General features: G+C 43.3%; 1 protein-coding gene and 1 long non-coding RNA gene across 17 annotated transcripts in view; one reads left to right on the top strand and one right to left on the bottom strand.

Moving 5' to 3' along the window:
* mettl22 (methyltransferase 22, Kin17 lysine) overlaps window positions 1-25836 on the top strand; it is a 98003-nt gene that overhangs the window by 52687 nt on the left and 19480 nt on the right. For 11 of the 16 annotated variants that reach the window (XM_089018885.1, XM_089018884.1, XM_089018883.1 and 8 more), the window contains one exon: window positions 13065-13233. The exons of 2 other annotated variants lie outside the window; for them this stretch is intronic. In XM_089018885.1, the coding sequence (XP_088875011.1) occupies window positions 13065-13233 (169 nt within the window). Of the gene's footprint in view, window positions 1-9; window positions 358-3679; window positions 4323-8938; window positions 9024-13064; window positions 13234-25836 lie in introns of those variants that run through there. 3 more of the 16 variants (XM_089018894.1, XM_089018891.1, XM_089018889.1) reach the window with 3 other exon arrangements.
* Window positions 2228-25836, bottom strand: part of LOC148886013 (uncharacterized) — a 50081-nt gene continuing 26472 nt past the window's right edge. The window contains exon 3 of the long non-coding RNA XR_016118079.1: window positions 2228-2260. This is a non-coding gene — a long non-coding RNA (uncharacterized LOC148886013). The remainder of the gene's footprint in view (window positions 2261-25836) is intronic.

Genomic DNA, 25836 nt, shown 5'->3' with positions numbered 1-25836 from the left:
CTCATGTAGCCTAGCCACCTTTAGCAAGGTCCAAATCCAGTGTCCTGTCGTGTGGTCCCAACTGGCAATGAGTTCCACGCAGCAATCAACTTCTTCACAGAGCACAGCAATCGAGCTTGTCTTCCCCGGCCTCCACACTCAGAGGCTCTCTGCCTTAAAAGCCTTGCTTGCCAATCAAGCCCTGATCAGCCGCAGGTGTGTGGTTTGAATTGCTGCCTTCCACCAGATGGGGCCAAGACATCGACGATGTCCCAAATTCACAACCTCCCATCCCTGAGGCACAGCTCCCACACCACTCTCAACATCAAGGCTAATCTCATGTGAGGACCATCCACTGGCACAAATGGACAGAATAACATCACGTCCAGTGTTTCATGATTCTTAGTATCTGGATGCTATCCAGTGACTGCTGTGAAAGGACAGCTGACAACATAGGAAAGTCTGTGTGACAGCTTGGAGAGACAGCTGACAGGAGGGAATAGACCCCACTGGGGCTGTCATGGGCTAGTTACCCATGGTGGCAGTCACCAACGCTGGTTCAGTTTGTTGGAGGCACCCGCTAAATGCTACAGAAAGAATACAAAGAAAGATACCCCTAGAGCCTGCGAGAGCGGGGGCGCAAGATGGCTCAATGACTGACAACACAGTTACCGACCCAGGAACGAACCTGACTACGAGCAAGAACATGGCACATGAGACAACGGCAGCAGGATATCTCTATCTATCTATCTATCTATCTATCTATCTATCTATCTATCTATCTATCTATCTATCTATCTATCTATCTATCTATCTATCTATCTATCTATCTATCTATCTATCTATCTATCTATCTAACTTTCTATCTGTCTATCCAGTCTATCTGTCTATCTTGTCTATCTAGTCTGTCTATCTAGTCTATCTTACTATCTAGTCTATCTGTCTGACTCTCTCTCTCTATCTCTCTCTTTCTCTATCTCTTCTCTATCTCTAAATCTATCTCTACCGCTACCCTCTCTATCTCTCTACCTCTCTCTATCTCTACCTCTAAATCTCTCTCTATCTCTCTCTATCTCTATTTCTATCTCTCTCTATCTCTCTCTCTCTTTATCTCTCTCTTTATCTCTATCTCTCTCTCTATCTCTCTGTTTCTCTATCTCTCACTTTCTCTCTCTATCTCTATTTCTCTCTCTCTCTCTCTGTCTATCTCTATCTCTATCTCTACCTACCTCTCTACCTACCTCTCGATCTCTCTATCTCTCTAACTCTCTCTATCTCTACCTCTACCCTCTCTCTCTCTACCTCTCTCTATCTCTACCTCTACCTCTCTAGCTCTAGATCTCTATCCCTAGATCTCTATCTCTAGATCTCTCGCTCTATCTCTCTCTCTATCTGTCTTTCTCTCTCTATCTATCTTTACATCTCTTTCTATAGCTCTCACTACTGACGATGGCACACTACAGACGATGTGTGTCATCTACGATGTCCCAAATTCACAACCTCCCATCCCTGAGGCACAGCTCCCACACCACTCTCAACATCAAGGCTAATCTCATGTGAGGACCATCCATTGGCACAAATGAACAGAATAACATCACGTCCAGTGTTTCATGATTCTCAACAAAAGCCACCAAAAGAGGGGCAGCCAAGCGCCATATAAGAAACTGAGCTGGCCATGAGCTCCCATTTTGCGCCTCTTTTTTTTTGTTTTTGTTTTTTTTTGGGTGAGAGATGTTCCTCAAAATGGCACATATAATTCTTTAACGATTGCAAACATGTCTGCTTTCATCTTCAGAACTACAGTGTATTTGAATCATATTCATAACTGGATGTGTAACAGGAAAGCATATTATCCGAATCTGAAGCCATTGTTTGGATTCACAAGCAATGCAAGATGTCTTGAAGTCATTTTTATTGGTGTTTTGCATTTGAATAAAAAGTGACATCGGTTGTCCTTTAATACACAGTATGGAATGTTAATAATTTTCAAAATCATCACGCTTCAGAGGGTGGCCCGGTAGTCGAGTGGTTAGCACACCGGCTTCACAGTGCAGAGGTCGCCGGTTCGCGTCCTGGTCCGGCCTCCCTGTGTGGTTTCCTCCCACACTCCAAAAACATGCATGGCAGGCACATTGACCACTCCAAATTGTCCCTAGGTCTGAGTGTGAGAGTGACTGTTGTATGTCTTTGTGTGCCCTGCGATTGGCTGGCAACCAATTCAGGGTGTCCCCCGCCTTGTGCCCGAAGACAGCTGAGATAGGCTCCAGCAACCTCCGCGACCCTAATGAGGAATAAGCGGTACGGAAAATGAGATGAGATGAGATCACGCTTCAGCAGACAAAACTAGAATCATTGTTGCAAAAAACGATTGCATTCATATACAGTACTGTGGGCATGTACATAACACAACAGGGAAACGCATCTTACATGTATTATGTATACAATTTAATAAAGTCATCAATCTTCTTCTGCTTCCCATTTTTACCCTTTAACACAAACACTTCAATCTCGTCTGCTACACACGAGCAAGCGTCTGAAAAGGAAAATGGCTCTGCTACACGGGTGCTGGTCACGTAACAAACTCACGTGACCAAGTCGACCAATGGCGCGACCAATGGCGTGTCACGTGACCATGTCGACCAATGGCGTGTCACGTCACCAAGACACGTGACCAAGTCGACCAATGCCGCGACCGATGTATCGATATAAACAGCAAAATGGCCGGCGGGGGATGAAAAGGAGCACCGTAATAACCGGATTATCGTAATAACCGGGTATCATACTAAATGGTACTAATTATACATAAAAAGACTAGAAATGTGCAAGGGAAATGAAAATAGTATCGTAATAAGCGGTACTGTCGATATAACCGATATCGATATAATGAGACTTTACTGCAGGGGTCGGGAACCTATGGCTCGCGAGCCATATATGGCTCTTTTGATGATTGCATATGGCTTGCCGATAAATATTACATATTATAATACATATTGTCGTTTTTTTCGTTGTTCATTTCCCGTTGGGGCTGCAGTTGGCGGAAAGCGCCATTTTGATTGGATGACACTGACCTAGAATGGCCGAAAGCGGCAAGTTGATTGGATGATAGTGGCCGTCATGTTGAAACAGGTAAACGCCCAACTAGTGCACTTCACGCCCAACAAGTGCACTTCAGCGTGAAAGCACCGGAGCATTAGAGGAGAGAAAATGTTCTGATTCTAATTTGCAATGAAACAATACCATCGATGAAATAGTCGAATGTCAGTGACATTTTAACAAGCCCCATGTTAACGTTAGCATCGACATACTTCTGCGAGAAGTAGATTGCAGATAGCAAGTGTGGAAGCTTATGAGCCGTGTGCAGGCTAGCTAGCAGTAACTTCGCCTCTGGACCGGCAAATTGAATTTCATTCCAATCGTTTTCCTGGATTTTTACCAAACACGAGGAACGGAAAACCATCCACGTTAACGGTGAGTACTATCACAAAGTTATTTTAAATAATACATTCTGATATTTTGTTGAAAAGTGCCCGCGCGCGTGTGTGTGTGTGTGTGTGTGCACGCGCACGCGAGCGTTTGTACGTGCGCGCGCGCGTGCGTGTCGCTTTCGCTGAAAAACATTTCTAAATATTTTACTTTTATGGCTCTCTTAGTCAAAAAGGTTCCAGACCCCTGCTTTACTGTATATATCCCTACTGTCCAGACATGGCGGTGCCGGACTCTGCTATGATAGGTCCCTGCTCTCATGTTGGGGGGAGCAGAGTACTACTCCCTGCAGCTCCACTGATAGTTCCTATTGTCCTGACTAACGACTGGCCTGATTGCCCCACCGTGTTGCTTAAGCAGGCTGTTGTATGAACGATCCAAATTGAACCTAACCCCACCAACCGGTTTAATGAAGGATTTCGTTGTTTTATGAAAATCACCTCTTTTACTCCCCTTTCAAACCATCTATGTTCTTTCGCTAAGATTTTAACCTCATTGTCGTCAAATGACTGGTTGCTAGCTTTTAGGTGCATATGTACTGCCAATTGAGACCCACTAACTGTCACATCTCGTCGTCGTCCTGGGCGCGCCCTGCCCCTCCTGTCACCTCCTCCGCTGCTCCCTGGAGACGGCCCCTCCTATCATCACACACCCGGGTTCCCACAGCTGTTTGTCATTCCCTTGATTGTGCCTTCTGATTATATTTGCCAATCGCACAATACCGTCTCCGTCGGAGTATTCAGAAAGCTACCCTCGCGACTACCCTTCCGTCAGGTCTGCATTATTCTTTTGTCCTCACTCATCTCCTTTGGTGTTGTTTTGGCATATGTGTCTCAGTAAAGACTTTTCTTGGTTCACGAGTATCTGTCTCGCCGTTTACTTTGTCTCCGAACTCCCCGCTTTCCCTCGTCACTTGAGTCCTGCCTCCAAGCCTCAAGAGACATAACACTAGTATTATCCCTGAGATGTTGATAGTCTTTTTTTGAGAATTTGTTTAGTCTCCCCAATGTACAATATCAGTACATTAGCGGGTGCTCGTCCACATATATAAAACAAAACCTAGACACTGGTTTCGATATGTGGACGATACTTTTGTCATAATTAAAAAACAAGAAATTCAATCCTTCACAGATCACCTCAACTCGGTAGACATCAACATTAAATTTACTCGTGAGGACATTAAAGAGAACCAACTTGCCTTTTTGGATTGTAAAGCAATTATAAAAGAGGACAGAGCGCTAAAAACAGAAGTCTTTAGGAAGGCTACGCACACTGACCAATACTTACTTTACGATTCTAACCCACCTTTACAACACAAACTAGGAGTTATCAGAACCCTCCAGCATCGGGCTAAACTAATACCAACAAGTGTTGAAGGTAGAGAAAAGGAGTCAAACCATATCAGCAACCACTCATTTGACGACAATGAGGTTAAAATCTTCACGAAAGAACATACATGGTTTGAAAGAGTAAAAGAGCCGATTTTCATAAAACAACTAAATCCTTCATTAAACCGGTTTGGTGGGGTGAGGTTCAATTTGGATCGTTCATACAATAGCCTGCTTAGGCAACATAGGATTAGTAATACTGATGAGGTGATACCGGTCGCAGTGGGGCAATCACGCCAGTCGTTAGTCAGTACAATAGGAACTATCAGTCTAGCCTCAGGGAATAGTCCTCTGCTCCCCGCAACATGAGAGCACGGACCTATCATAGCAGAGTCCGGCACCGCCACGTCTGGACAGTAGGGATTTATATATCGGGCCAAAACTACCAGCAATTATATTTAGTTCGCTGAAAAAGCCTCTTGGATAAGAAGCGAAACGTCCCGACACCTTCAAAGAAGTACAGATGACGGCTGAAGAAACCTTTTCATTGATGGACCACTCCTGTACGACTGAGAGCTTACACAGACATATTTTCAATCAATCTTTTGTATGCTTAAACCAATCTTTTATATATCACTTATTTCGCAAAATTAAGGACAACTGGTCTCGCAGCAGTCTTCAGGAGTCTTTGTCTCATCAAAAGACAGGCGGGAACCCCCCCCCCCCCCCTCTTCTTCTTCCAGACTCCGCGTCTTGCCAGCCGAGGTTTCAGCACCAGATGTTAGGTGGATAGTCAAGTTCTCCTGGTTCAGTTCTTCACTTGTGTTGGTCTAAATATTCAATCAGCAGGAAACAAGGTGATATACAAAAAAGATTATTTATTTCTCAGGCAGCTATAGAATGCTTTTCACGGCATGGGGAAGGAAGCCAAAAAAAGAGAGAGGGAGAGAGAGAGAGGGGGGAGGGGTGAGCTGTCTTTAGCAGATATAGACAACAGGAGTGACATCATTTTGAAAGAACCTATCATCTACTAGATACAATCATGGATATTATATTAGACTGAAACAAGATAGCTTAAGGTTTTAACTGAGCTACGTACATGTATACTAAACTAGCATATACAAATCACTAGACTAGACATGCATATATGGACTAACTCACTGATAAGAATAAGTACAAATTAAATAACATAAGATGTTTTTAGGATGTGTATATAAACCAGTTCTAACAGAATAAGTCTTAGGAAGAGCTTTGCTCGTGGTTTTTCCGGGCAGTCACATTGATATAAAAATCCCCCATGAGGAGGATATGATCGTTTCTGAGCCTGATTTCTGCAAGAAGGTTGAAAAGTAATTTTTAAAATGTGTTGTATTTAGGAGGGCGGTAAATAACAGCGCAGGCACATGGAAAGCACGACCAACTTAAAAGGTTTATATGAAGCCGGTTGTTGATATGCAGAATTTGCCACCCCCCATCAATTGTCTGCCGCTTATCCGAGGTCATGTCGCAGGGTCAGCATCTTAAGTAGGGAAGCCCAGACTTTCTTCTCCCCAGCCACTTCTTCCAGCTCCTCCTGATCCCGAGGCGTTCCCAGGCCAGCTGGGTGACATAGTCTCTCCAATGTGTCCTGGGTTTTCCCCCGGAGTCTTCTGCCAGTGAGGCATGCCTGGAATACCCCACCAGGGAGGCGTCCAGGAGGCATCCTAATCAGAGGCCCGAGCCACCTCATCTAGCTCCTCTCTATGTGGAGGAGAAGCACGTCGAGTCTGAGCCCCTCCCCGATGCTGAATGTGGAATGTTTGCAATTCAATTAAAGCATTGTACCTGTAGCAGTCCAAGTCTCCTTCAGACAGTAAATCCAAGTCATTTGAAAGGAAAAAAATCCTCAGAATATGTTTTATTTGACAATGACCATGCATTTAACAACACAATCCTTGTGGAAGTAACGACCGTAGGGGCGTGCCTTGTCCGATCTGCTCGGGAAGCTTTAGATCAGGGGTGGCCAACCAGTCAGAGATAAGGAGCCATTATTTTTTATTATGTTACTGCAAAGAGCCACCACACATGCGCACACACACACACACACACACACACACACACACACACACACACACACACACACACACACACACACACACACACACACACACACACACACACACACACAATGCACGGACGCACAGACGTGCATGCACACACACATATGACCATGCACACACGAACATTGCATGCACGACAAGCAACAGCCGGAGCGCCCGAACATCAATGAAACCTAAAAACACAAACACACAAATATTTTTTTCACAAATTTCCTCCTCCCTCCGTTCGCAGTCCACTTGAGACCAATCTGCTTGCTCTTGGTCGATCACAATCGATTTAGCATTTGCCACTTAAGACTGATTTCTGCTCATGAGTGGTGATCCAGTCATCTGATCGGCTGCCCTCTTTGTCAATCAAGTAGCGGGTTTGATGATAAGCTGATGCGGTTTGTTCTGTGTATTCAGAAACGTTTGAAAGGAAGCGCCATCGGCGAGGCGTTTTGGTTGTCGTGTGAAAGCCCGGGAGCCACATTGAAGCAGCCAAAGAGCAACATGTGGCTCACGAGCCTCGGATTGGCCACCCCTGCTTTAGATCGACCCCTCTCTGAAAAAGGCAAGGGTAGAAATGCTTTGGCAAACGACTGTAGGCAAGCACGAGGCGATAGGGTCGAGGGCACGCCTCATCAAAGTAATTATTTACATTCGGTAATGAGCAGAAATGTGACTCAGATCATGTGATAACGTCACAAACTGACTGGTGTGTTTGCCGCGGCGGAAGCGCTTCCATGAAGGGGCGCGCGAATGCGGAAGATATTCGCCAGTATGTTTTCCAAAAACTGAGGCAATCAATTCTCACCGCTGCATTGCCAAAATGTGGTTGAATATTCAATGTGTTGTTGAGGCCACAACAGTGACTGGCAATCATAAACCAATCGAGACTCAGTTATGAAGACAGCAAACATTGTGAACAGCACGACAAAAAGTCAGTCCTCTTCTTCTTTTCCTTTCGGCTTTCCCTTTCAGGGGTCACCACAGCGAATCAGTGTCCTCCATCTAACCCGGTTTTATGCATCCGCTTCTCTCACACCAGCTACCTTCATGTCCTATTTGACAACATCAATAAACCTCCTCTTCGGTCTTCCTCTCGGTCTCCTGCCTGGCAGTTCAAGGCTCAGCATCCTTCTCCTGATATAGTCACTCTCTCTCCTCTGGACATGTCCAAACCACCGCAGTCTGGCCTCTGACTTTCTCTCCAAAGCCTCTAATATGAGTTGTCCCTCGAATGTACTCATTTCTGATCCTATCCAACCTGGTCACTCCCAAAGGAAACCTCAACATCTTCAGCTCTGCTACCTCCAGTTCTGCTTCCTGTCTTTTCTTCAGTGGCACTGTCTCCAGTCCAAACATAATGGCTGGTCTCACCACCGTTTTATACACTTTCCTTTCATCCTAGCTGAGACCCTTCTATCACACATCATACCTGACATTTTTCTCCAGCCTTTCCAGCCCGCCTGGACATGCTTCTTCACCTCTTTTCCACAATATCCATTGTTGTGGACAGTTGACCCCAACTACTTAAAGTCCTCTGCCTTCTTTATCTCTTCTAGCTGTAGCATCACTCTTGCACTTGGATAGCTCTCATTCACAGACATTTATTCCGTCTTGCTGCGACTGATCTTCATTCCTCTGCTTTCCAGGGCATATCTCCACATCTGTAGTTTCTCCGCCACCTGTTCCCCGTTTTCGCTACAGATCACAATGTCATCTGCAAACATCATGGTCCAAAGAGATTCTTGCCATGTGCTTTCTCCAGATCTACAAAGACACAATGCAATTCCTTCTGACTTTCTCTGTACTTCTCTCTCAGCATTCTTAAAGCAAACACTACATCTGTCGTACTCTTTTTTTTTTTTTTTTTGGCATGAAGCCATACTGCTGCTCACTTCTGCTCTTAGTCGAGCTTCAACTACTCTTTCCCATAGTTTCATTGTATGGCTTATCAACTGTATTCCTCTGTAGTTAGTACAACTCTGCACGTCTCCCTTATTCTTAAAAATGAAGTACACTTCACGTGTGTGTAAACGACAACACTTTGTCTCCATTCTTCAGGAGATCTGTTCACCGTAGACGATCTTGAATAACCCAGTCAGGAACACCACCGCCACGCCTCCAGGACACTTCCATACCTCGATTGGTAAATCATCAGGCCTTTCCCCCCTTCATCCTCTTCACCGCCCTCCTCACTTCATCCTTGCTAATGTTTGCTATGTCTTGGTCCACAACAGTCACATCGTCTACTCTTTGTTCCTTCTCATCTTCCTCATTCATCAATTCTTCAAAGTACTCTTTCCATCTTGCCATCACACTACTGGTACCTGTTTATACATTGCCATCTCTATCCTTAAATCACCCTAACCTGCTGCAGGTCCTTACATCTTTGTCTCTCTGTCTCGCCAACCTGTAAAGATCAGTCTCACCTTCCTTGCTGTCCAGCCTAGCATACAAGCCATCATAGGCCTTTTGTTTGGCCTTTGCCACCTTTACTTTCACCGCTCGCTGCATCTCCTTGTATTGCTGTCTACTCTTGTTCGTCCTCTGTGTCTGCCTTCTTCTTTGCTAACCTCTTTCTCTGTCTACACTCCTGCACCTCTCCATTCATTCCATCACCATGTCTCCTTATCTACCTTTCTTCCACTCGATACACCAAGTACTTTCCAACCTGTCTCTCTGATTATGTTCGCTGTAGTATGCCAGTCATCTGGAAGGACCTCTTGCCCACCCAGTGCTTGTCTCATCTCCTTCCTAAATGTCATGAAACACTCTTCCTTTTTCAACTTCCACCATTTTGTCCTCACTTCTGCCTTTGGGTTCTTCATCTTACTCACTACCAGCATCATCCTACACACCACCAACCTGCTGTCTGGCTACACTCTCACCAACCACGACTTTGCAGTCACTGATTTCCTTCAGATGGCGCCGTTGACACAAAATGTAGGTCTACCTTTGTACTTCTGCCTCTACTCTTATAGGTCATCCTAATTTCCTGTCTCTTCTGAAAGAAAGAAAGAAAGAAAGAAAGAAAGAAAGAAAGAAAGAAAGAAAGAAAGAAAGAAAGAAAGAAAGAAAGAAATAGCTATTTCAATTTTCTTAGCAAAGTCAACCACCCTCTGGCCTTCAGCGTTCCTCATCTGGAGTCCAAACCTGCCCATCACCTCTTCATCATCTTTGTATCCTGCGCCAACATGCCCATTGAAGTCTCCACCAATTACAACACTCATTTCTCAGGATGTTCTGTATGACTTCATCAAAGTCCAAACAAAAATTATCACATCCGATTAATGGGGCATACCCAAAAACAACATTTAACATCACACCTTCAATTTCTAGCTTCAGACTCATCATTCTATCTGATACTCTTTTTACTTCTAAGACATTCCTAACAAAGTCCTCTTTTAGGATAACACCAACACCATTTCTCTTTCTGTCTTCACCATGATAGAACAACTTGAACCCTGACCCTAAGCTTCTAGCCTTGCTCCCTTTACACCTGGTCTCCTGGACACACAGTATGTCTGCCTTCCTTCTCTGCATCATGTCAACCAGCTCTCTACCTTTACCTGTCATTGTTCCTACATTCAAAGTTCCAACACTTACACACTACATACTTGGTGTTCCATTTCTCTCTTTTCCTCCGGGCACACCTCCCTCCTGTCCTTCCACAACCAACAGTAGTCGATTTTCCACCAGCACGCTGAAGGTCAACAGTACCAATGGCAGCCATTGTTAACCCGGGCCTCGACCAATCCGGTATGGGATTTAGAGGTATGATTTGCATATTTGTTTTGGAAAAAAAAAAAAATATGTCGGATGTCCTTCCTGACACAACCCTCTGTATTTATCCGGGCTTGGGACCGGCACAATAAGACACTGACTTGTGCCCCCTTGTGGCTACATTAGAAAAAAAGTCAGTCCTCAAAAGCAAGAAAAAAAAGTGAATAAAATTGCTTAAAATAAGTAAATTAACGTGCCAACAGAACAAGTAGAATTGGCTTGACAAGATTTCTTAAAACAAGTAAATATATGTAGGTTCCAAAAACCTATACACGTCTTGAAATCAGTAAGAATAGAGGCAAAACAAACACATTTATCTTGAAAATACTAATTTTTAGATTAATTTGCTGAAAATGAGTATATAGGCTGAAAATTAGCACATAATGTTATTGAAAATATCTTAAAACAAGGAAATATGTAAAGATATTTAAAGCAAAAAATGGATGAGAAGATTTCTTCAACTATCATCTGTATTTCTTTGAAGGTGTCGGACGTTTCGCTTCTTATCCAAGAGGCTATGTCAGCGAACTAAAAATAATTGCTGGTAGTTTTGGCCCGATATATAAATCCCTACTGTCCAGACGTGGCGTTGCCGGAGTCTGCTATGATAGGTCCGTGCTCTCATGTTGGGGGGAGCAGAGGACTATTCCCTGAGGCTACACTGAGTACTTCTATTGTCCTGACTGATTACTTCTATTGTCCTGCCTGATAATGGGGTCTACGACTGGCCTGCTTGCCCCATTTGCTGTGGTATCACCTCATCAGCATAACTAAGCCTATGTTGCCTCAGAAGTCTGTTGTACGAACGATCCAAATTAAACCTCACCCTACCATGGCGATTTAGTGAAGGTTTTTGCTGTTTTGTTGAAAATAGCTTCTTTTACTCCCCCTTCAAACCATCTATTCTCTTTCGCCGAGATTTTAACCTCACTGTCGTCAAATGTTTGGTTGCTAGCTTTTAGGTGCAAATGTACTGCCGACTGAGGCCCACTCGTATTTTCCCTGCGATGTTGATAGTCTTTTTTTGAGAATGTGTTTATTTTCCCCAATGTATTGCTCTTTAATCAATTTTAATTTTTACAATGTATTGAATAAACTACATTTTACTTCGTTTTTCATGTGGCAGCCCACCTTTTGGATGCACTAATTTTTGCCCCAAACTGTTTATCGGTTTGAAATAAGTAGGAATTTTGTGTTGCCAGAGGACCCGTAGTTTTTCTGAAACATTTGAGACATTTGTTAAAAGACCACTGAGGGTAAGCAGAGTTTGTGGGTGCTCTCCTGACATGTTTTGACTCCTTTTCTCTACCTTCGACGCTCGTAGGTATTAGTTTAGCCCTATGCTGGAGGGTCTGATAACTCCTCGTTTGTGTTGTACAGGGTGGTTAGATTCAAAAAGTAAGTATTGGTCAGTGTGCGTGGCCTTCCTAAAGACTTCTGTTTTTAGCGCTCTGTCCTCTTTTATAATTACTTTACAATCTAAAATGGCTAGTTGGTTCTCTTTATGTCCTCGCGAGTAAATTCAATATTGATGTCTACCGAGTTGAGGTGATCTGTTGAAGGATTGCATTTCTTGTTTTTTTAATTATGACGAAAGTGTCGTCCACAATCTAAACCAGTCCCGAGATTTTGTCCCCAGGAAGGATGTGAGGGCCTGTTCTTCCATCTCTTCCATATACAAATTAGCCACTGTGCGTGAAACTGGTGACCCCATAGCACAACCATTAATTTGTTTGTAAACATTTCCCTAAATTCAAAATATGTAGTAGTGTAGATGTTGTCCGGTTTAAGTTTTGTTCCTTCATGCAGAGAAGAGTCCGCCACCAGTCTCAGATCTAACGAGAGAAGTCGCATCATAAGATGCCAATGTTTCCTCAGGCTCTAATTTGAGGTCTTTGATACTATCTACGAACCCTGCGGCGTTCTTCACGTGATTTTTAGTGTTACCAACTAACAAAGCTCAGATAGTTTTTAAATATTTGGCTACATTGTATTTCAAGGAGTCAATGCTACAAATTAATACATAAAGAAGGGTTCTGTAGCCACAAGGGGACACAAGCCAGTGTCTTATTGTGCCGGTCCAAAGCCCGGATAAACAACAAAACAAACATGCAAATCAAACCTCTGAAGATGGAGGACAATGATTTGCTGTGGAAACCCCTGAAGGGAAAAGCCGAAAGAAAAAGATTTCCTTCTGAACCTTGGCGACATTTTTCTTATAGCCTTCCAAGCATGTTATTGTGAGTGCATTGACCTATCGTTCATGAACCCCATAAACCAATAACGTGGTAAAATGTCCACTGTAGTAACCGCCGTCCCTGAAAAGCTTTACATTAGTTGATATTTTATAAGGATAAATATCTATGGAAAGCATGTGACTCAGTGGTAATCTGGTGTTCTTAAGGTTCAACTTCACCCTGCAACAAATGGATGTATCCTGTGATGCCTATAATCATTTTCAACACTGCCTGTCCCAGCTCGAGGACCTGGAAGATGGACAGTGCAGTTACACAGTTGAACCACTCCCTTGTACGTTCCCACAGTTTCTTCAGTATGAACGCATTGATGATCTGGTAAGAAACACTTGGCTTCTAAATGAAATGTATTATTATTATTATTATTATTATCTGTAATTTAACACTCTTGCGATAATTAAATGGAGTAGTTCAACATAAGATGCAGGAACTGACAAAGTCTTGCAAATATTATTCGTCAAATGTGATAATTTTCTGAATTTCCTTCACAGTGAGCTAGTTAGCATGGCTGCCACAGCCTTGTTGCTTTCATCTGGGTAGGCCGGCGCATAAAGTAACTTCTGTTACGGTACACCTGATAATTTAGTGACAAAAAGTAGTCCACACTCAACATTAAAGCGGACACATTGTCATTTTCGTACCAGGGCAATGTTCTGGTTCAGCATGTTTCTGAATTCGGGCTACGTGCTCCTCACTGGGCATTCTTGCTCCACTACAGTGCGTCACACAATTTTGTGAGAAAAATTAGACTGCTTTGTAACACTGGTAGGTGGTGTAACTTGCTTATGGTGCATTTATTTATCGGAGGCAGATACATCAGTGTGTATTGCATTTATAGCTAGACATTAGACATATTAGATTAGTCTTTATTAGTCTCACACTGGAGACATCTACATTTCACGGAAGCAAAGTGATGAAAGGAAGAGGAAAGGAAAAGAAGCAGAAAAACAAAACACAAGAGCTGCTGTAAAGGCAGCCACACTCACGGTGCCATCTTGAAATAAAAAAAAACAAAAACAAAAGAACAAATAAAATTAAAACAAATTCAATCTCAACTCATTCGCTGCCATTCACGGATTTATTCAGGAATATAAAATATGCTGTAGAATGGCATTCCCGTGTTTATTTGTGTTTCACTTTTTTTGCGGGAGAGTGAAGATCAAGTCCCGGTCGATATCGTGTGTGAATTTCCAAACTGTCTGTGATGTATTTCCCTCCCACGAGGGGGCAACGGTTGCGCATTGCTAAAAAATGCAGCCTCCAATCAACTCAGTGAAGAACACGGAGGAAGCGGGCCTTCTTTTCTGTGTTCATTCATTCAGTCATCATTTCAGTGATGATACTGTTATGTGTCAAGCCCCATCTTCTATGTCTCATGTCCCATCTTCCATTTATCACAAAAATCTTCGAACAAACTGTTGCCTCCCAGCTTCACTCTCACCTCACCCACAATAACCTTTACGAACAGTTCCAGTCTGGTTTCCGTCCCCGCCACAGTACTGAATCGTCCCTCATAAAAATCACGAACGATCTTCTCATGGCAGCAGATGCCGGTTCACTCTCTACTCTCACCCTACTCGACCTAACCACAGATTTTGACACCATTTCTCACCCCATCCTGCTCAACAGACTTTCCACTTTAGGCATCACTCATACCCCACATCACTGGTTTCACTCCTATCTCACTGGCCACTCACAGTTTATCCAAATCAACCCTTCTCTCCTGTGTCTTCTGGTGTGCCCAAAGGGTCTGTCCTATGACCCCCTTCTCTTTATTACCTACATTCTACCCTTGGCAATATTTTCCGCAATTTTGGCATTAACTTTCACTGCTTCGCAGATGACACCCAACCCTACCTTTCCACCAAACCCTACCTTTCCACCAAACCCGACGCCTCTCTTCCACCTTCATCCCTTTCACTTTGCGTCTAAGAAATTAAAGTCTGATTTTCCCATAGCTTCCTCAAACTCAACAGCAAAAAAACAGAACTTCTCCTTGTCGCTACAAAATCCACCCTACACAAAGCCAACAGTTTCTCTCTCACCATTGCCAGTTCAACTGTGTCACCCTCCCTTCAGGTCAAGAGATTGGGTTTCATCCTCGATAGCTTACTATCTTTCCACTCCAATACAAATAACATAACTCTGTCTGCATATTTCCACCTTCGAAATAACAATAGTCTCCGTCCCTCGCTCACCCCTCACACCACTGCTCTCCTTTATCCACAGTCTCGTCACCTCCCGTATCGACTATTGCAATCGGTGTCAATCAAAAATTTCTCCATAAACTCCAACTAGTCCAATATTCCTCAGCCCGGATCATCACAAAAAAACCTCGTTTCACCACATCACAGCCATCCTCCAGCAGCTCCACTGGCTCCCTGTTAAACTACGAATTGAATTCAAAATACTTCTATATATATTTAAAGCCATCCATAACCTTGCCCTCCCAATCTGTCTGACCTTCTTCAAATTTCCGTTCCCTCCCGATCCCTCAGATCATGATCCTCCCTCCACCTCTGTGTGCCCACTGGCCATCTCACCACGATGGGTGTGCAGAGGTTTCAGCCGCCCTGATCCCAAACTCTGGAACTCACTTCCACCCAACATCCGTAATGTTGACTCTCTTCCCACGTTCAAATACTTCCTCAAAACCCATCTGTGTAAAATTGCATTCACAGTTTAGTTTAATCAGCTATTTTATTATGTATCAGTTTTTATGGTTTTATTGTTATTTTCATTGTAAAGTGTCCTTGCCTGTTCTGAAAGACGCTTGTGAATTAAATGTATTCTTCTTTTCCTTTCGGCTTTTCCCTTCATGGGGTCGCCAGAGAAAATCAGTGCCCTCCATCTTTTGAGATTTGATCTGCATGTTTGTTTTGGCCAAGCTTTTACGTCAGATGCCCTTCCTGACACAACCCTCTGGATTTATCCGGGCTTGGGACCGGCACAAGAAAACTTATCTCCCTTTGTGGCTACAGAACAAGCAACTCGCTCAGTTAGAAGGCTCCCAAACACAAAATGGTTATCGGCACAGCAACATTCATAAAAGCAAAAACTATACTCACCATTTGATGACAATGCTCTGATCTTACCGTTAAATGGGCATCTCTTTCCCTACATTACATCACAAACAGAACTTCAAAGTCCTTTAAGATGCTTTATCTTCCAGTCACTGTATTAAATGTATTATTATTATTATTATTATTATTATTATTATTATTATCAGAATCAGAATCATCTTTATTGCCAAGTATGTAGGACACACAAGGAATTTGTTTCTGGTAGAACACGCTGCACTAGTATCGTTGTCAAAAAAAACTGCTAAGTGGCACTATACAGTTCCATTTTGGCTACTGTTGAAAGAGTTCAAAGAGTTAATGGCTTGGGGGAAGAAGCTGTTTAAATGTCTGCTGGATTTGGTGCGCATGGATCGGTGGCGCCTGCCTGAGGGGAGTAGCTGGAAAAGGTGGTGGGCAGAGTGCGGAGGGTCCAGTAGGATTTTCCGCGCCCTAGTTTGGATTCTTGCAGTGTGCAAGTCCTCGAGAGAGGGTAGGGCGGTGCCAATGATTTTTTCCGCCGTCCTAACTGTCCGTTGAAGTCGGATTTTGTCCATGGCGGCCCCGAACCAAACGGTGATGGAAGAACACAGGATGGATTCGATGACAGCCGTGTAGAAATGTTGCAGCACCTCCTGTGGCAGGCCATGCTTCTTTAGCAGCCTCAGGAAGTACATTCTCTGTTGGGCCTTTTTCAGGATAGAGTTGGTGTTGACCTCCCACTTCATGTCCTGGGAGACTGTGATTCCCAGGAACTTGAAGGTCTCAACGGTTGACACCAGGCAGTTGGATAGTGTGAGGGGTAGCTGTGGTGATGGATGTTTCCTGAAGTCCACCATCATCTCAACTGTCTTGAGCGTGTTCAGCTCCAGGTTGTGACGGCTGCACCAGAGCTCCAGCTGCTCCACTTGTTGTCGGTACGCAGACTCGTCGCCGTCTTTGATGAGACGATGACCGTGGTGTCGTCTGCGAACTTTATGAATTTGACAGCTGGGTGCGTTGAGGTGCAGTCGTTCGTGTAGAGAGAGAAGAGCAATGGAGAGAGGACGCATCCCTGCGGGGCTCCAGTGCTCGTGGTTCGTGTTGTGGATGATATATTTCCCAGTCTGACCTGTTGTGTCCGTCCTGTCAGGAAGCTGAGGGTCCACTGGCAGATCGTGGGGGACACACCAAGCTGGAGAAGTTTGGGGATGAGGAGTTCTGGGATGATGGTATTGAACGCAGAGCTGTAGTCCACAAACAGGATCCTTGCGTAGGTTCCTGTGTTGTCAAGGTGGTCGAGGATGTGGTGCAGTCCGATGTTGACTGCACCTCCACAGACCTGTTTGCCCGGTAGGCAAACTGAAGAGGATGGTGATGTTCTTTAGGTGGTTCAGCACGAGGCGTTCAAAGGACTTCATGACCACAGACGTCAGAGCGACAGGTCTATAGTCGTTCAATCCCGAGGGTGCTGGTTTATTATTATTATTATTATTGTTAGTATTAGTATTACTGAATGCCGTAGGAGACAGTCATGGCTCAATTCCTGTTCACCCTCTACAACTCGGACTCCAATAACAACACTCCAACCTGTCACCTTCAGAAGTTCTCTGTTGACTCAGCTCACTTCATTACTGAGGGAGATGATCGGGAGTTCAGGCGACTGACTAAGGACATCGTGGACTGGTGCCTGCAGAATCACTTCCAGATCAACTCTGGGAAAACCAAGGAGTTGGTTGTGGATTTCTGCAGGAAACAATCCTCACCTGCACCATTGAACATCCAGGATACGCACATAGAGAGGGTGACCTCCTACAAGTACTTGGGTGTTATTCTCAACAATAAACTGGACTGGACTACAAACACGAATGCCCTAATCATAAAGGGACAGTCAGCTCTTCCTACTCAGGAAACTGAGGTGTTTTGGGGTTCAGGGATCACGCCTGAAGCCTTTCTATGACTCTGTGGTTGCTTCAGTCATCCACCATGGAATTGTCTGCTGGTCAGGCAGCAACACCACCCGGGATAGAAAAAGACTGGAGCGCCTGGGCAAGAGGGCCAGTTCTGTCCGGGGCTGCTCGCTGGACTCTCTGGAGGAGGTGGGCAACAGACGGACGCCAGCTAAAGTAAAAACTATGATAGACAGCCCCTCCAACCACCTCTGACCCACCCTGACAGCACTGGGTACCTCCTTCAGCCAGAGACCACCCGCGCTGCAAGAAGGAGAGGTACAGCTGCTCGTTCCTACCGCTTGCACCGCATAAGACGGCCTAAATGCCGTCCTGGTCCACATACTAGATGCCTGCAGCCATTTCCACTCACATTTGCTGCCAATTATGTTGGCCAGCCAGCGTGAATCCGGGCCGCCCAGTTTAATGCCCAGCCCATCACAAATAAGTCCCTCATTCTTAATAATTTCTTCACCAGTAAAAAGTTGTATTTTATGTTCCTCACTCAAACATAGCAAAAGGATAATGAGTTTATCCAGTTAAATGGACTTTTCCCCGTTGGCTGCTCCGTTATTGGGACTCCCCGACTGGGACGCCGTGGAGGGGGGGTCTTGCAATTGTTCACAGGGACAACTACTTGTGCAGGGTGGTACAATCTGAAAGCTTTCCCACCTTTGACTCACAGCTGATTCAGACTGGTTCTACCATCCATCCATCCATCCATTTTCCATACCGCTTATTCCTCATTAGGGTCGCGGGGGATGCTGGAGCCTATCTCAGCTGCCTTCGGGCATGAGGCGGAGGACACCCTGAATTGGTTGTCAGCCAATCGCAGGGCACAGAAAGACATACAACAGTCACTCTCACACTCACACCTAGGGACAATTTGGAGTGGCCAATCTGTCTGCCATGCATGTTTTTGGAGTGCGGGAGGAAACCGGAGGACCCGGAGAAAACCCACGCGGGCCCGGGGAGAACATGCAAACTCCACACAGGGATGCCGGACCGCGACGCGAAGCAGCGACCTCTGCACTGTGAAGCCAGTGTGCTAACCACTTGACTACCGGGCCGCCCCTGGTTCTACCAACATATTCTATTGTGTTTTCATTAATCGCCCTCCTGGTCCTGCTGGTCCCTTTCCGACTGATTTTTACTAGCTTTTTGACATCCATCATTAAATTGGAGAATGTTTTAATTGTTGGAGACTTTAATCTTCATATTGATGATGTTTCATGCAACATGGCTGTGGACTTTTTATCCATCACTGATGCTTTCAACTTCACCCAACATGTTCATGGACCCACTCATAAAAGGACATATCCTAGACCAGGCATGGGCAAACTACGGCCCGCGGGCCACATACGGCCCGTTAGGCTTTTTAATCTGGCCCGCCGAACCTGCCCAAATTATAGTAAAAACAGTGTGAAACTCATGACAAAAAATTAGCAGTCAACAGGGTAGATAACTGAAAAGTTGCCTGCCCCATTTTTCACAACTTGAAGCACAATGAGAAAACTAATCACATGAAAAAACATTGTCACAAAGTATAAAGTTTTTGTTAAATCAAGAATGTATCTACTACAAATACTACCTTGCTTAATTTGCGGTAAATGTGCATGGCTAGATTTTGCTGCAGTAGTCGATTGTCATTGTGGTGCACAATGCAACGTTTGCATTGCTTCCTACGAGCCACTAAGCCCCTTTCATAAGTCTCACGTACACTTTACAGTCACGGTTTAATGTAAATTTACGTTTTGTAGCGTCACATATGTTGTTAGCTTCTTTTGAATCTTTCTTCTAGGCTGAGGTTCTGTGCATCTATTTTGGAAAATGACATGCACGACTTTATAACGCTTGCGAAAGTCCGGAAGAAAGAAGCAGGCTTCTGATTGGCTGCCGTGCCGAGTATGCAAATTTCAACTGCAGGTAGTCTATGTTTGTGTACTCGGTGACGGTACAAGTGTATTGTTTGCGCGTGAAGGCGAGAGCGTCAGGGAGAAGTTTGTTGAGCGCGCGGTCATGACAAACCATCTATGATTTGGCGGAATTTAACACAAGTAGGTATTATTGAGCTTGAATATTTCGTTGTGTAATAATATGTTTTGAATGTTGAAAGTGATTCCATTTTGCAATAAATGTTGATTTCTTTAACTTTGCCCCTTCGATGGAAACTTAAAAACAGACGCAATCTTGATAAATCACAGTGCATATGTTATTTTAATCTATTTCCATTTCCTCCTCCAAGTATCTGCAAACTAGTATGCAAACGCCATATTCCTTGAGACAAATTTATTAACTGATCAGGGATATTTTTCACATTTGAAAGACAGTTAATAAATTGGGTTGTAGTGTTCTTACTGTGCTATGAGGTTTGTACATACTACATTTAAAGGACAACCGGCACCATTTTTTGTTTTTGTTTCCCACTGACATCAGAAAAACGTTTTATAGCATCTAAAATACCCAAATCAGGCAGGCTGATATTTTTAGTTAAATGAAAAACACCAATAAAAATGACTTCAAAATGAATCCGGAAATGGTCAGTTTCAGAAGGTCCCACCCCTCTGTTCGTGATGTCACGCCAACACGTCATGCCTTGCTCGAGAATCAAAACAATGGCTTCAGATTCGGAGAAGATGTTTTCTTGTTCCTCATCCAGTTATGAATATGATTCAAATAGTTCTGAAGAGGAAAGCATAAATGTTTGCAATTGATTCAAGGAGTCCTCCCATATCAATTCGAGCCGTCAATGACAGCAATGTAGCACCCAGAAAAAGCAGAAGATTGCGCCCAAGCTCCGTTGGAAATGGGCTGATTTGTCAGCTGGGAATTTGTGTCAGCGAATATCAAATACAGTAAAGTCTCGTTATATCGATATTCAAGGGAGTCCGAAAAAATATCGATATAACCGGGACTATCTATATATCCGACCCTGTTTGCATGTAATTTTCTCCGCGCGTGCATAGAAATAGTATCGATATAACCGGAACTATCGATATATCCGATATCGATATAACGAGACTTTACTGTAGTTGTCTTGGTGCAACACACAATGATTCACCATGGCGTTATTTATGTGTTTTCCTTCTAATTTCGCCATCAACACGAATCAACACGAAGTTTTCAGACCAAACAAAGTACCCAAAATGCATTGTATGTCGCTTTCTCGGTCAGGGGCGGTCCAAACGTGACGTCACATGGGGATCGTCATCAACTCGAAAACAAGACTTCATGAATATTCAGCGCAAGTCTTAAAACGTAAACTATAGCTATATGCTGTGGAATCTTTGTAAAATACGCTCAGTCGAAGTCATTTGAAGTGATTTTATAAATTATGGACATAACTTGTTCGGAGTATTTCCGGCCCAAACACTCCCTCCAAATGCTCCTGGCCCAGCCCCTCTGTCAAATTTTAGAACCCAATGCGGCCCGCGAGTCAAAAAGTTTGCCCACCCCTGGTCTAGAGATTGATAACGTACCTGTATTAGTACATATTAGTACATATTAGTGACCACAGCTGTGTGTGGTTCGACTTTCAATTTCCTCGGGAGCTTCTGCCTCCAAAAGTCAAAGTCCAACAAGTTTTTACTGAGGATGTTGCTGAGAGGTTTTTCAGGGATGTAGATAGTCTTGTTCAGTCCTTTAAAGATCACTGTTTAGCTATCTTAGATACAGTGGCTCCCATTAAGGTAAATACAGTTTCCCAGGATAAAGTGTCCCAAGGTTAACGACGCTATCAGGGGTTGCAGAAGAAACTGCCGTAAGGTAGAACAGGTTTGGAAGGCATCGTTAGATACACCGGCTCCACTTAAGGGAACTTAGGGCCTCCTTACACAAAATGATGCAATCAGCCAGCGCCCAATACTTTGTGAAGTTAATGCGTCAAACAAGAAGAATCCCAGAGTCCTGTTTGACACCATTAACTCCATTGTCTCCCTCACTACTCCACCAGTCCCCGTGCATTCAATGGTAGACTGCAATGACTTCCTTATTTTTTTTATTGATAAGATTAGAAATACTAGACCTCGCATTTTCACTGTTACTGCCAATACCGCTTCTTATCCTTCCCCGCTTCATACATGGTCCTCTCTTCAACCTGTGACGTTACATAATACCATTGCTCTGCTAGATAAAATGAAACATACTTGTCTGATACATATCTGTCTGATATCCTTCCTACTGCACTATTTAAAAAGGTCCATGACTCAATTAGCCCCTGCATTACTAAGATAGTCAACACCTCGCTTTGAACTGGGTGGTTCTCAGTGTTTTTAAACACACAGACGTAGCACCTACCAGTAAATATTAGTTTTCACCGAGCATGTGCCATGCTTGCACCTGTTGCGGTTCTTTGCAACATATGGAACATGAGCTATGTGGTCAAACCGAATACTGTATCATCGGCGGCAAAAGAACCTCAATGTCTTTTCGCTGTGGTTCAGCTGAACAATCGATTGAGCCTCACTGTGCCACAACACCAGATTTTTCTTGTTGCCAAATGTTGGAGTAAGGGGATAGATGTAAACCAATTATCAAAATACAATCAATGATTCTTTCCTGGTTGGATGTTTTGAGCCACATGGAGCACAACATTTGAGGTCACTTTCAGATCGGGAACCTTGGAGTCACTGACTGGATCTATCGTTCCTGTATATGGAATGCATACATGTAGCCATTATAACCTGCCAGCACAAACAACTTGAACCCCCAGTTCATTGGTGTATTTGGTAGACACTGCTTGAGTGTAAATCTACCTTCATAGCGTACAATTTGTTCATCAATTGACAAACGCTGTAATTTGGGCAATTCTTGAAACTTTTATCATTGGCCTTACTTTGTGCAATGGATAATTTGGGCTTCCCCGAGTTCCTTGTTTTGTCTTGTCTGCTATATGCAAGTTCCTTTTTATAATTTCTAAGCGATCCCTGAACGTACCGTACATTCTGCAGCATAATCAGTTAGTGGTGATAACTTTCAAGCCCAATGCATCCGAGTGTTTGGTCATTTTGAGATTGAGAAACAATATATAAATCCCAGCCACTTCTCAAGCTCTTCTTTGGCGAGACACAGGGGCTTACTGATGCCATTTTGCATTGCATAGAATTTCGACTGTTCAACAATAATATCCATCATGTTTTCATCGAAAATCCTTTGAAAATATTTGAAGAGTGATAGAAGTTCATCAATGCGACAGTCACGACTGTGTCCGATGCCAAAATGTCTTCATCAACATGGTCATCTATTTCATTCTCATCAGGATCTGGAAAGATATAAAGTACATGGGTATTTTAGAAAAAACATATGGGCACAACAACATTCAAAAAAGCAAAATCTATACCGACCATTTGATGTCAATGCTCTGATCTTACCGTGAAATGGGCATCGCTTTCCTTACATTACATCACAAACTGAACTTCAGTCCTTTACAGAGCTTTATCTTCTAGTCACTGTACTGTATGTATTTGACAATGTGAAATGCACATACGGTAGTGGGGACTATTTTGTCCACTAGATGGCAACAAAACCTTACATAACACAAGTGGAAATGCAACCTATTACGTTCTTCAAAACAATCATTTCTACATTTTATGATTACAAATTGTTTCTCTCAGATGATTTTAGTTGACATGCCAATCTAATGTCCTCAAGGCCTTCAGAAGTAATTCTGCTGTCTTTGATTTGCCCCAAATAAAATATAGACTTTTAGCTTTTCCTGTCATTTTTTTCACAGAAACTTGTAAGTGTTGCACCTGCTCCTACCATGTTTCACGGGCTTTTGGAAATAGGAAGTGTTAAATTTGTACCAGACATTATGATGAAAATGATTACGTTTTCTAATTTCTGTTTTAGGAGATACCAAAAAAAAAAAACATATGGACCTCCGTTTCAATAATTATATTGAGAATGCAAAGCTATGAGGTAAAGCTATTAGTGTCAAACGCACCAGTCACTTAGAATTATTCGCATCGGGTACCAAGTCAGGATCAACAATATCATCATGAAAATAGCGTTAGCACGCCGAATGTTCCAAATTCGGGACACTACTTATTTTTCTTGGTAAATAAACAAGTTAGCGTTAGTTTATGCATTTCAGTATCAAGGTAAACCTCTTCTGAATAGCTCATAAAATCGTCACAACATATACTTACGTGATATTTGATCCATGACGAAAAATAGAAGGAGCTTTGAAGATCGAGGAGCGCACGTTGTGTTGCGCAAGGAGATGATGTCACTGACGCTCTTAAAGGCAAAGCTGCACATAACCTGTTTTAAAGGGACATGTAACTTGTGCTGCGTCAGTTCCAATCGGCACTTGAACTGCTACCTTTCATTTTTTCGATCTATAAGCACTTATCTTTAGTGTACCGAATTTGACCCAATCGTCCGTAAAGGGTTAATGTCAGAAAAACATAGGGCTGCTTCTGGTCTATCTCAGGGCTCTGTTTTAGGACCCATCGTGTTTTCACGATACTTACTTCCCCTGGTTCAACTGATAAGGCAGTTTGAAAATGTTTCCTATCGTCTGTACGCTGATGATATCCAACTTTACTACTCCTTTAAGCCCCCGAGTTCCATAAATTGACCTCCTTAAACCATTGCCTGACTGCTATCACACTGGTTACACACTAATTACCTTCAACTCAACTCTGCCAAAACGGAAACATTAATAATCGCTCCTGATGACTGCATCCCACAGATCAAGCAGCATATTGGTGTTTTATGCTTGTCTGTCCAGCCTAAAATCAGGAATTTAGGTGTTGTTTTTGATTCAACAATGTCCATGAACCTAAAAGCAAAGTTTGTGGCAAAAAAACAGTTTCTTCCAATTGAGGAACATTGCAAAAATGAGGTCACTGGTATCAAGGGGTGAACTACAAATGATTATCCATGGTTTTATATCATCTCGTCTAGATTATTGTGCCAGCCTTTTTACATGTATTAACAAGAAGGATATGGAGTGTCTCCAGGTTGTCCAGAACTTTGCTGCAAGACTCTTAACCCTAGCCAGAGGGCACACATCACACCTGTGCTGGCCTCACTACACTGGCTTCCAGTGCATTTTAGAACCCATTTTAAGATCTTCATTCTCACTTTCAGATCTCCGCTTGGACAAGCTCCCTCTTATCTGTCTGATTGTATTCAGTTTTATTCCCCCACCCGCAGTCTGAGATCTTACCAACGGTTGCTGGTTGTCCCCCATACCCGATTTAAAACTAGATGTGACAGAGCTTTTCATGCGGTAGCCGACTGGGGTGCACTATGGAATGCATTTCCCCTGTCACTACGCTGTATGTAGTCAGTACACTTTGTGTATTGTTTTTATTCTGACTGTTTTAAATTTGGTGAAGCACTTTGTGGTTATACCTGTGAAAATTGCTATATAAATAAATCTTACTTAGCTTACCGACTGCTGTCAGGATTCTTAATAATCACATATGAATTAAAAAAAACTGGAATCCCATACTGTAAATAGCTCAGCCACCTTATTTTGATGCAATACAGCTACATATATCAATATGCATTCTTACACTTGCTCTATGTAGTTTTTTTTATCTTTTCACCCCCCTCGCCCCCTTGCACTATGTAGTTTTATTTTTTTTCCCTCTCAAATTCTTCGGTGCGGATGACTCTGGCCTTCTTCCAGTCCATGACGTAATTCTCTTTTGAGGTGGTCTGTGATGGCTGATTTGTGGTGTTCCTGTTGTGCTTGTTCTTTTATTGCTCGTTTGTATTGTTGCTGTCTCCTTCTCACACTCCTTCTTGTTCTCTTTTTTTCTTGTATGAAAACTCCTTCCTGTCTCCCCGATGTATGACTTACTGTATGATTTTTAATGGGATTTCATATAGTGAGTAGCATTATTTTCCAGGTGTATAAAGATCTGGCGGAGAGTTGTGTATGTTTTAACACAGGAGTGGGCAAACATTTTGACTCG

Source organism: Hippocampus bargibanti, linkage group LG17 (assembly GCF_051943395.1).
Source record: "Hippocampus bargibanti isolate YZ-2025 linkage group LG17, ASM5194339v1, whole genome shotgun sequence".
Classification (NCBI taxonomy): Eukaryota; Metazoa; Chordata; class Actinopteri; order Syngnathiformes; family Syngnathidae; genus Hippocampus; species Hippocampus bargibanti.
The sequence above is the reverse complement of the archived record's forward strand: the minus strand, read 5'-3'. Positions and strand labels throughout refer to the sequence as shown.